Source organism: Pan troglodytes, chromosome 1 (assembly GCF_028858775.2).
Source record: "Pan troglodytes isolate AG18354 chromosome 1, NHGRI_mPanTro3-v2.0_pri, whole genome shotgun sequence".
In the NCBI taxonomy this organism is placed as follows: Eukaryota; Metazoa; Chordata; class Mammalia; order Primates; family Hominidae; genus Pan; species Pan troglodytes.
This window is the reverse complement of record NC_072398.2, coordinates 116,117,438-116,130,389: the sequence shown is the minus strand read 5'-3', so window position 1 is coordinate 116,130,389 and position 12,952 is coordinate 116,117,438. Positions and strand designations below refer to the sequence as shown.

General features: G+C 38.4%; 1 protein-coding gene across 4 annotated transcripts in view; it reads left to right on the top strand.

Moving 5' to 3' along the window:
• TBX15 (T-box transcription factor 15) overlaps positions 1 to 12,952 on the top strand; it is a 104,992-nt gene that overhangs the window by 58,437 nt on the left and 33,603 nt on the right. For all 4 annotated transcript variants that reach the window (XM_016924806.4, XM_016924810.4, XM_016924813.4 and 1 more), the window contains exons 3-5: positions 3,251 to 3,352; positions 5,049 to 5,220; positions 6,266 to 6,433. In XM_016924806.4, the coding sequence (XP_016780295.1) occupies positions 3,251 to 3,352; positions 5,049 to 5,220; positions 6,266 to 6,433 (442 nt within the window). The remainder of the gene's footprint in view (positions 1 to 3,250; positions 3,353 to 5,048; positions 5,221 to 6,265; positions 6,434 to 12,952) is intronic.

The following is a 12,952-nucleotide window of genomic DNA, read 5'->3' as shown; positions in this document are numbered from 1 at the left end:
TTTGTCTATAAGATTTTCCGGTATTCTTTTTGGGTTTTTACTTTATTACTCTTGGGTCTCTGTATTCCAGTCATGTTTGTTCCTGATATCACTCTCTTATTCCCTGTGCTTTAGTGAATTGAGTTCATTTGAGCATCTCCTTGACAACCTTCTTGTGACTCATTTTGTAATTCTTCTGCAGTATTTTCATTTCCATATCTCTGATTTCACAAGTTCACCTTAATATCTGGATACTCTACACATTCCCCAAGACAGACACATAGTTTGTTCTTTAGTAATAATTGAAATCCTTTGTTTAAGTTTAGAAACTACATTAATTGGTTCTGTATTCAGTTGTCTCAACTGTTGTTACTACATCTAATTCTTCTCAGGTAATTCTGAAACAACTCTGAATCATACAAATAAGGCGTTCTCTTCTGTGAATTTTCTTCATTCCTTCTCATTCTCCTGGTTAATTTCTTGCTTCTCACTCATTTTTCTTGCTATGCAGTATTGTCAGTATTCTTTTCCATTTTAATTCCAATCTCCATCTTCTTAGTTATGTTAGTTATATATGGCTTTCTCTCCTTTTTCTCACTTAGATGATTTTAGTCACCATCTACCTCCTTCCACACCCCAAACTGTGATCCTATTGATTCAGAGCTGCTGAAGTCTATAGAGCCCTCAGTCTTTGAGTGTACCAACCCAACCTGCATAATCAGCACCATGGACAGAGGTGCTTGCAAGGATTAAAGGGTTTAGAAGACAAAAGAACTGGCCTAAATTTAGCCATAAAATTAAAACCAAACACATCTCTTTTTGTAAAACATGAAAGGTTAACTTTTCTTTAGACTGTTGTGACTTCACTTGATATTCTATGCTAAAATGTGACAAAAAGAAAAAAAAGGCTTGCGAAGTTTTTAAGAAGAGAATTCAAAGGTAGTCACAGAATTTTAAAGCAAGGGGGCACTGTAGAGATTATCTAGTCGATTTCCTTTGTTTTATAGGTGATGGGGTTAAATGATTTATCCAAAGTCACATAGTTCATTTATTTTAGAAGTCGGGTACTGGAAAGGGATGGGTAGCTTCTCCATTAAAGGTCATATAATGGTTCCAGACAGAACAGATATTGAATTAAAAACATCTAACACCTTTTTTTGTAAAGGTATGAATAAAAGAAATCTCTCTCTTTCGTGTAATACAGCCTCTAGGTGACTGGGGGAAACCATATTTTCTTATCTCAGGTAGTAAATGAGAGGACTTTTGCCCCATCTCTGGCAAGATGCCCTCCAAACATTTACATATACAGGGAAGCTATAAATCAGTGTTATTAAGAAGGGAATTACTTATCTGTATTTAAATGTGTAGATCAAGGTTCCCAAATTTTTGGAATTAATTAATGCAAATTAAAGAGCCTAACCTATAGTGAATGTTAGATTTAGTCAATGTGAGTATCCCATCATCAAATTTCATTAGCCCACCATAAGACAAAAGTATGAGGCCTTTAAATAAAAATTGTGAGGTAGGGGGAGAAATTTTTAAATGATAATATATCCTAGAAGCTTCTGAAGAGTAATAAGGTGAGAAAGATGAAATAGTTATGCATTAATTTTGTAACCATATAAGAATTAGCCACCATCTCTATTAAAGGACTGTGATCCTTCTTGTGCTTTCTCTCAGATATGATTATGATGTCACTGACCTACTGCCAGGGGATATTAGCCTTTTGGGTTGCTTCTCCTGGATGAGTAGTGAGTGTGTAACTAGCACAGGGAGCCTCTCCTGTGACCAACCAGTACATATTTGCAAGATGGCTGTTTGAGGTCAGGGTATGGTCTATGGCCATGAAATGGAGCAAAGCCAATTAGGCCATATGTGGATCAAGCCTGTGACCTTGACCTCATTAGCACTGTGCTCTGCCCAGCTCAACTAACTAGCCCCAGATGGTTAAGCTTAATGCAGCATTTTGCATACAAGTAGCCTAGAGCACATTCAGGGCAATCCAAATTTTTGAACTGAGAACTTTTTATGTCCGGCTTGATACAAAAGAGCTTGAGCTTGATGTTTTTCTTCTTTCTTATGGTTAAAGAAGAATGGTGAACTTTATTCTAGACTTATTGAAACTCAATACCTCTTTTGGGCTGCTCTGTCTCCTCCTCTCTTCAATTATGAGAGAAGTCGTAAAGTGCTATATCCTGACCTCACTTGCTTTGGCAAGTTTAACAAGCCATTGTGGTAGAAACAAGGTATTGCCCAGAGGCCATGAGAATTCATTTGGTATTTGCTTCCAATTCCACAGGGTCCTTCCTCTGACACACACATTGACAGCCTGAGAACTTGCAGGAAATTTTCTACAGTTTTATGCACTAAAAAATCTTGGTGGCTCTTTGTTTGGAGACTTCCTTTTTTTCTTTTATACTTGAGAGACTATTTTTAGAGTGGTTATTTTCAAATAAACTCAGTTGAAAATATTTTATGATAACTTGCAATAAACTGAAAAGCTCTTCAGATTATAAGAAGAGTGTAAGTTGCTATACTAACCTTTAAAAAGATTATAGCTAATAGGAAATGTATGCATGGCTACACACATGCACACACATGCCTGTGCATACATTTATATCACAACTAAGATTAACTAAAAATACAAAGCAGGGTTGAACCCTTGGAGAGTATGAATCATCAAATAGGTCAATTTAAATTAAGAAGAGATAGTAGTTCAGTAGTATAAGTCTATTGTATATTTCATAGTGATAATTTCCAAAGTGAAAAAAATTAGTCAACTTTGAGAATTAGAGGACATTAGAATTTGATATGCTTAGAGTACCTAATAAGAATACGTTGTTTAGGCTGGGTGCATTGGCTCACACCTGTAATCTCAGTACTTTGGGAGGCCGAGGTGGGCAGATCACGAGGTCAGGAGTTCGAGATCAGCCTGGCTAATATGGTGAAACCCCATCTCTACTAAACACACACACACACACACACACACACACACACACACACACACAAATTAGCTGGGCGTGGTGGCTCATGCCTGTAGTCCCAGCTACTTGGGAGGCTAAGGCAGAAGAATCCCTTGAACTCGGGAGGTGGAGGTGGCAGTGAGCCAAGATTGTGCTACTGCACTCCAGCCTGGGTGACAGAGCGAGACTCCATCTCAAAAAACAAACAAACAAACAAACAAACAAAAATACCCACATTGTGTAAGCTTTTACCCCTGCTACTTCTCCCACTCTGATTTCTGAGCTTTCTGTTTTATTCATCTTCATAGGAGGATGTTTCCTGCCATGAGAGTGAAAATCACTGGCCTAGATCCACATCAGCAATACTACATAGCAATGGACATTGTGCCTGTGGACAATAAAAGATACAGGTAACAATAACTCTGGGATGTGGAAATGTGGGTATCACCAGCATTCCAAGACAATTCTTCAAACTCCTTAGAGGAAATAGTTTAGCAATGCATGCTGTACAGAGAACAAGGAATGGAGACTATGTCAATGGCCTGTGGCAGAGCACCAGGTGGAAAAAGTGTTAACTTTGACCTGGGATTCCCCCCTATGTCTCTGGATAGAATGGGATTGTATAGTGTCTCCTAAGGTAGCAAAAATCAAGTGGATCTTAAGTCTAAAATTAATTTAATTAACATTGGAAGTGATTAACATATTGAATAATTTGGTTTGTGAAATGCTAAATAAATTGGGGTGATTTATTTTGGAAAGAGGAAGGAGAGGTGGAACAATAAAGCATATTAAAATGTATATTTGATGGATCACCCCATAGATGATGGAGAGGAAGAACAGGAGAACTGGGTAAAATTTCAAGAAGAATATCTACTTATGGAGAATTATTATTCATTGATATGGATTGTGAGTGAGATTATTAAGTAATTTTCCCTCAAACTGATTAAAAGCCAACATAGTCTCCATGTCTCTTGGATGGCTTATACATAGTTCTTGCCAGAAAAAAAAAAAAAAAGTTGTGGCTTATTTCTTCTCTTGAGGTCTCACTCAAATCAGTAAATCATTACTCATTTTTGAAATATCTAAAGTCTAACAACTTGGCCCTAAACCCATGAATAGGGAGGCAAGAGCTGATGAAAAAGGCCAGGACTAGTATGGCAAGTGGGGAGAGAGATGGCTGAGAGAGACACGGTCTGGATTTCAGGACTTAGGAGAAAAGATGCTTCCAGCTTGTTTTAGGGGATCTTGGGAGTTGTGATTTGGACTGGGTGCCTCTATTTCTCAGGGTCCAGGTCCCATGTGGTCCTTTAGAACTGAGAAGCAGGAAAGTACCAGATCCATGGAGATGTTTCTTCTGAACTATGAGAAAATTGGCAAAGTCGGGAAAACTGACTTCCTTTGCTACCAAACAATGTCTTTTTTCCAGTGACTTTGTGGGAAAATAGTGTAGAAGATGGTGTTCAAAACGGGTTCATCAAAGACAATGTGAACTGGGAGTATTTGGTGGTGCTTCTGAAATGGTTGCAGAGAGGCAAAGGCCCGTCATAGAAATGCCTCAAAGTCCAGATTCTTAGCAAGGAAATGGTTAACCAGTGAGAGGCTTGGGAGGGCTCTGCACATGGCTGCATTTTATAGGACAATATGGAAGATGTTTTTAATAAGGAACAAAATCCTGAACAAATGGCCAAGGGATTATATGGTTTGCATTTGAAAGGTGAAAGGTTGCAGTAAAATGCCTTTTCTATAGCTAGACATGTGAGTTCAGGATGCCTGTGTGCACACAGGGGTGCACGGCATGGAGAGAGGGAAGAAAGGAAGACGGCTGTGAGAATGTTTTCCTTGCGAGGGCTGAAGATTTGATCATTAACCACAACACTTCTCTGCCCTCCCCACTCCATCTTTTTGTCCATTTCTATCTCTATTTCATTTCCCTGGTTATCTGCCCTTCTCTTTTCCTCCTTTGATTCTCTGTTTCTTTCCCATTACTTCTCCATTCATGTAATCTCTTTGTTTTTCTTTCCTTTCCCCTGTCTCAACTTGTTTCCTGGGCCTCTGTCCCTTCTCTGCCTCTGTCTCTGAATTTTCCTCTCTTCCTCTTTATCTCAGATATGTGTATCATAGCTCCAAGTGGATGGTGGCTGGCAATGCTGATTCCCCTGTGCCCCCAAGAGTTTATATACACCCTGATTCTCTAGCTTCTGGAGACACCTGGATGAGACAGGTGGTCAGTTTTGACAAACTCAAGCTTACCAACAATGAATTGGATGATCAAGGACATGTGAGTCAAAGAATCCTATCTCCCCTTTCTTTCTCTCTTCCTCTGTTTGCTTTAGAGCTGGCTAGCCCCAGTCTTTTTCAAATAGGTAAAATAAGGAATCTGTATGCCACTTTAAGTAATTTTAAGTAAGTAAGCATAAAAGTGTTTTTTTCCAGTTAAATTCCATTTATTACAAATCTAACATTTAGCAAACATCTGTTATACATCAAGTTGTGTTTACCAGACAAAGTCCTTGTGCTCCAGAGGCTTACAGTCTAGTCGAGGAGGCAAGACAGCAAAACAAGACAAATCAACCAGTGGTAGAAAAAATCACAACATTCAGTAGAATAACCCACAAGGCTATAAAACAAGAGAAACAAGTGAATGACAGTTTCAGCTAATTTGTCAAGAATTTTTTTACAGGGAAGACTAAATCTTAAGGCTTTCCAGGTATAATTGGAGCGTGTGATGTTATTAATTTATCTTTGGCAGTGAAACACATACTGAATTTTCACTGAATGGCAGGACCCATACTGGGTGCTATATGAAGATTGAATAAGCTAAAACCATTGCTTCCATCTTCAAGGAAATAACAATTTTCTGAAAGAGTGAAAACCCATATCTACCATTTACTCTCACATAACAAAATAATGTTCACATATTCAATAATGAATGCAAATAATAGGATGTAGAATTTAAAGACAGCATGAATACATGCTGAAAATTTGAAGCTGGAGGGAACAACTTGTCACATGGCAGAGGTTTTGAAACCTTTTAGTGACATGTTGTCCATTGGTACTAAAGAAGTCATTCAGCATTATCCAATTGAAGCAAACATATTACTTTTACCATCCATGATAAGGATGTCCTGCTATTTGGTTCCATGTAATGCTATTTAATCACTTAGTTCTTCCTGGGCAAGTATACTGATTTCTAGTTTTCTGTACATCTCACCTCCAATGTGTGCTTTTCCTATAGTGCTTCAACTTAGTGATTTATTTTTGCATGAGAGCAAAATGTAGGTTCCTTAAAGCCAAGCCTGGTACAATTCCCCTTTTTATTTCAGATCATTCTGCACTCTATGCACAAATACCAGCCTCGAGTTCATGTGATTCGCAAAGACTTCAGCAGTGACCTTTCACCCACTAAGCCTGTTCCTGTTGGGGATGGGGTGAAAACGTTCAACTTTCCTGAGACTGTGTTCACCACAGTTACGGCCTATCAGAACCAGCAGGTAAGAGGTGGCCCTTGAGAGTCTTCTGCTACATCTGTTTTTTGGTCCTTCTGCATAAGATTCCTTAGGTGTTATTTACTTTCAGGGGAATTTGACATACAACAACACTTAGTCCACTAAATGTTAAGTACTATACAGTGTTAGAGTTCTCAGCAGCTGTAAAGTGTTTTCAACTTCAGATTTTCCTTGTGAATGCCACATTTGATCTAAAATAGAAGAAGAGCTTTAGTTTGGTTTGGGTGCTATTTAAGAAGCTATTAAACCATCTCAAATTCCTTAGATAGTAAAACTGCAGAAGCCATGGAGGGTCCATACAGAAAACTGTAATAATTAAGATTTTTCAAGCTCTGATACAAGATATAGCATCAGTATAGACATGGACTTTGGAGCAACCAGAACTTTGGGATTAGTTCTGGCTCAGAAGAAGGGGAGTAAGAGTCTGAGTTCTTTGGATAACTGATTATAGACTTTTCTAAGAATACTCCAGCCACCATTTAAAATAGTTTCTGATGAAGGCAGTGATGTGACAATAAATATTTCAACATCAGAATTTACTTTGTAGAATACTGAAGAACAAACATTCTACTGCCTCATTGAGATCAGTTACAGAGACTAGGAGAGCCATTATTGTAACCCAAGTTGAAACTAGAAAGCTACAACTCACTTTGACAATGAAAGAAGACCAAGCATTGGTTTCTGACAGCCTCTTCACATCCTTTACCTTCTTTTATAGACAGTGTTCTAGCACATGAGTACATTCTACTCATAGAAATATTTTGTTTACATCTGGGCTGAAGTGGGAGCAGGATACCATGGTTAAGATCATGAAATTTGGCAGCAGATAAACTTGGTTTGATTTCTGATCTTTTCACTGACATTGTGTGGTATTAATTTCTTTCAACTTGTGTTTCCGGTCTTGAAAATGCGCCTGCCTCGTAGAGCTATGAGGACTAAATAAGGAAACGTGTATAAATTCACTGACACAAACCTGACATCTAATTAATAGTAGTCAGCCTACGTTGCTCCGTGGCTGGATCTGAACAGGCATGAAAAGCGGGGCATAGAAGCAATTTTAAAGAATAGATTGCTTATTAAGGAAAAAGTGCATTGTTCGAAATTGGAGGAGCTGCAATGGCTCTCAAAGGAATTATAATCCATAGGTAACTACTTTGATCTCTCTGTCGTCATGTCATATTGGTGAATTCATGATGTGCTGACATGCAAAATAGATGAGTCATACTCAATTCTGCCCATTTTGGGATCAAGATGACAGCTTTTGCCTGTTTAACAAGCCTCTAATCCCTGGATAAATCAACAAGCATGCTTATTTAACATTCCCTTTGGCAGCACAGATATGATTTAATATAATACAGTACCTTCTAGTAATACAAAATAACCTCGGGTCTTTCCCCCAGGAATCCTGAAGTTTGCATCCTGTAGGTCAGAGCTGTTACCTAACTATACTTTTCGGACTTGTTCTGAAGATGCCAGGTAGCATAAATTGTTCTCTTTTGTGAGCTATTTTCACCTCTTACTGTGTTTTTATTCTTCATAACATTCTAGAATGAGAACAATCAGTACGTCAAAATTATTTACTTCATTTATTTCTTTTTAAGGAAACGGTTAGGAGGCCTGTGAAATAGTAAAGAGAAAAAAATTTAGTGGTAGGTCCTTGGTGTTCTCAGGAACTTGTTTGGGGAAACACTGAAGAAAAGACAATAGAGGGAATGTAATGGAAATGGAACATTACCCAGACTTTCTAAGGGAAAGCAGTGTCCTGCTCCACAGACAGCAATGGGCTAGACATTTGGAGACCTGGGTTTTAGTCTTAAATTTTCTACGAGTTACACATGTTGCTCTGAGTAAGTTGTGTATTTTTACAATAATTGTGCTTCAGTGCTTCAGTTTCTTCTCTTAGAAAATGAGGAATTGGCCTGTGCTTTACAAGGTCCCTGAAAGCTCTGGAATTCTAATTTATCCCTTTTTTTTTCTGCATGATTTTAAATGAGGATTGGGAGCAATTGTTCTCAAACCAAGGCAATCAACACGATTTTCAACTACTGAAAATTATTTGAATGTTCATGTCTGAAAATTGTTTTTATTCACCAGATAATCTTTACCAATACATTTTTAGTAAGTCTACACTTGAGAGGTATGAACATGGTGTTTTGTAAATAAAATATTCCCCAAGATACTGTTTATTTATGACTCTTTTCAATTCTCCTGTTGTTTTTATTTTTTTGTTTGTTTTTTGGGACAGGGTCTTGCTCTGTCACTCAGGCTGGAGTTCAGTGGTGTGAACATGGCTCACTGCAGCCCTGGCCTCCTGGGATCAAGCCATCCTCATGTGTCAGCTTTCTGTGTAGCTGGGACCACAGGCGGGTATCACCATGCCCACCTAATTGTTTTGATTTTTTTTAGAGATGGCCTCTCATTTTGTTGCCCAGGCTAGTCTTGAACTCCTGGGCTCAAGCAATTCTCCCACCTCGGCCTCCCAAAGTGTTGGGGTTATTAGTAGCATTGTTAAACCTCCTGTTTCTGCTAACTTCCATCTTGTCACCCAGGTTGAACACCTGGTTGTCACAACATCCAGTCTGTCACTAATGTCTTTTGCTTCTACTGACAGAATATTTTCTTCTCTCTAATCTGATTGATTTTGCCCTTGTTCTGTTCCTGCCTTCCCCCAACCTTGGGTTCTTATGATAGCTTCCAATTAGGTCACTTGGACTGCAAGCTTAATGTCTCACAAGCCATCCTATACATCATTGTAAAGCCCAGTGATAATTGCACCATTTCTATGCCAAAAATTGTCAATGACTCCTCAGTGCCTAGGGAGTCAAGTGCTGGACCCCGAGTCTTTCCAATAATGTCCTCTGTGGCTAATGACCAACTACATTTCTAGGCTCAATTTCTGTTATTCCTCCTCATACATCTGCAAGAGTGTCGCAATCTGGTCAGATTTTTACTGTTGCCTGAACTTTGCAGCATCTTTTCCTTTGTATGTCCCTTTTTCTTTTCCAGGAATGCCCTTCCCTTTTGTTTTTATTTGTCTTGATTCCTTCTACTCTTCAAAAATTCAGTGAAAATACCATTCCCTACCACTTCCTTTCCTTTTTTCAGCTGCAAATGAGCTCTCCCCAGTTAGAACTGTTAGGGGACTGCACCTCTCTCGTGACCTCATCACATTGTAACTTTGGCTTGCATGTCCAATCTTCCTCTTGATATTTTGAGCTTTTTGAGAACAAAAGTTGTACCTTTTACAAATAAACAGTATGATGTAGAAAACACAAAGTTGGGAGTTAGGAGACTTGAGTTCTAGACCCAACTCTGCAATTGACGGACTGTACTACTTTTGACAAATCACTCTACCTTAGTATTCTTATTTACAAATTGATGATTTTGTCTGAATCAGTACTAGTCTATGGAGAGGTTTTTTATGGTCCACTGAAAAATGAGAAAAATAAAGAAATATGGGGACTTTTATGAATGTAGACATTCAATTTAATAGACTTTATTTTATTTTGTCTTTCCTACTTTTTTGATATAAAAATGTCACTTATTTTATGAAATTATGAGACAGGAGAGAGTAGATAGATGTTAACTGTCTCCATTTGGTAGAATGAAAAATTCGGATGTAATGTTGATTGCTCAAATAATGGGAGGGGGATTAGAATTGACCTAAAAAATTCTGAAGCACATTTCCGTAATTCTAAGATATTTGCGTCTGACCTATATTGCATAGCACTGAATATATATGGTTGGCAAATGACTGAAATGAAACTGAATGAATGATTAGCCAACATGACTCTACCACTGGTTTCTTTATATATCTGTGGTTCTGTTTCTTTGGGTGTAAGTAGTAGTAAAGAGAGCTTTTCTATTTTCATGGAATATGTTATGCTTTTCTTTCCCCATTTTCCATTCCTTCCTTCCATCCTTGCTTACTGACCAATAGACTCTTAGGGCTGCTAGCATACTGAAGTTATTATTACTATTATTTGCTCTCTATGTGCCAACTTGGCAGGCCTGTGGCAGAGAGAAAGGTGCAGCATGCCCAGAATCTCTTCAAAGAGATTAAAGTGGTAGATGTGGGAATAAAGGTGACTCAACACTTCATGCTTTTTCTTAGAAGAATCTGATGCCAACATATCCTCACAGAATTAGCAAGAAATTTCCATTGCAAAGTCTTTGTCTTCTCTGGGGGAAAAAGAATGCTGAACGTTGATTTTTGTTTTCGAACAGGAAACTAGATTTCAAAAAGACATGGCCTTGTTTTCCCAGGTAACACAGTCTTATTTCTTGATGAGAATTGGCTACATGAACCAGATAGGAAGTTGGAAACCACAGCCAGGTTTGTGTGAGCAAATCCAATAGTATTTCTGAGCCACTCATTATGGTCTAAACTAGAGAGCCATTTTGCTGGCTCAAATCAGTGTGGAATCTTTTTCATATGGGCTAAGGTTTTTTGTTTTGTTTTGTTTTCCCCCCTATGGAAAACCTTTCAAGCAATATAGTATGAAATAAAAATAACGAAGAGTGTTAATAAGAGAAGGCCCTTTCAGCCTTTGTGCTGTAAAACCATACTCAGGATATTCAAGTTTCATTTCCTTTTCAGGTTGTGCTATTTATGTCTGCCTGATGCACTGTGAAGTATACCTCATTTATTAACTGCCTCCATGTTACTAGGCAAGAAGCCCGTGACAATGATTAACATTAATGGTGGCAAGTCGGCAACCACCCCCTTATGTGCCTCAGTGTTCTATAATTCAAACTACACAAATTAGTATAAGGTTATGGAAATAAAATCAGTAAAGTAAAATGCTTTTACAACCTCTGTATTTTCCCTGTCTTCTCATTATCACTGGACAAAGTTTGGACATGTAGACTAGCAGACTTGTTTTAGTCGCACAGGAGATTACTAATAGACCTTGTTCTATTAGTATAGGATTTTTGTCTCTAATGCCTCCAGTGAAAGCAAATAGAATCAAGAGCATTGTTTGGTCTAGATTCTCTGAAGCTTATCATGGTTTTGGGACTCTTGATCCCTGGCTCTCACATCATCATTTATTCATTCACTTGCTCATTGAATAAATATTCAATGAGCATGTCACACTAGGTTCTGCTTAATTAAATGGTATATAAAATAGACATGGTTCCTACCTGTGGTCCAGGGGGAGTTACATTTAGTAAACATGTAAATACAAAAATACATGTGTAATTACCAATTGTGTTAAGAGCAAAGATGGAATTTAAAAGGGTGCAGTTAAGAAGAGTAGCAGAAGTATCCTATTTTGGAGAGATGATCAGAGAAGATCTCTCTCAGGAGATAATATTTTTGACTGAGGCTTAGGATGAGGAGTCAGCTATGTGCAAAGTAGAGAAATGAGCATTTCAAATTTGGTTGTAGAGCAAATGTGAGTGGCCTGAACACAGAAAGAGCTTGGCACATTCCAGAACTGGGAGCATCTCAGTCTGGCTGAGTTGCTCAGTCTGTCCTGAGCCTGTGGATCAAGGCAAGGGAGTGTGAATGGGTTGGAGAGGCAGGCCAGAGTAAGGGCCTGCTGGCTCTGCAAGGCTAGACAAGGAATTTGGCTTAAATTCTGAGCGGTAGTGGCCACTAAAGAGAATGACATGGTCCAGTTACATGTTAACGAAGACCAAATGGGGTGCTGGATAGAGAAGAGATTGTACAGGGACGAGAATGGAAGAAAGGAGTTCAGTTCTAAGGCTACATAGAATAGTTCAGTCAAGAGATGATGATGACATGGGCTAAGGTTTCTGGAATATGTGTTATTCTTTCCCACTTTGATATTCATGCTTACATAGGGCCTTTCTTTTAAAAAATTTAAATTAAATTTTATTTTAAGTTCCACGATACATATGCAGGATGTGCAGGTTTGTTTCATAGGTAAATGTGTGCCATGGTAGTTTGCTGCACCTATCAACCCATCACCTAGGTATTAAGCCCCACATGCATTAGCTATTTATCCTGATGCTCTTCCTCTCCTGCTCCCTGACAGGCCTCAGTGTGTATTGTTCCCTTCCCTGTGTCTATGTGTTCTCATCATTCAGCTCCCACTTATAAGAGAGAACATGTGGTGTTTGGTTTTCTGTTCCTGCGTTCGTTTGCTTAGGATATTGGCTTCCAGCTCCAACCATGTTCCTTCCAAGGACATGATCTCATTCCTTTTTATGGCTGTGTAGTATTCCATGATGTATATGTATCACATTTTCTTTATCCAGTCTATTATTGATGGGCATTTTGGTTGATTCCACGTCTTTGTTATTGTGAATAGTGCTACAATGAACATATACATGCATATATCTTTATAATAGAATGATTTCTATTTATTTGGGTATATATCCAGTAATAAGATTGCTAGGTTAAATGCTATTTCTGGTTCTTGGTCTTTGAGGAATCCCTGCACTGTCTTCCACAATAATTGAACTAATTTGCATTCCCACTGACAGTGAAAAGCATTCCTATTTCTCCACAGCCTTGCCAGCATCTGTTTTTTC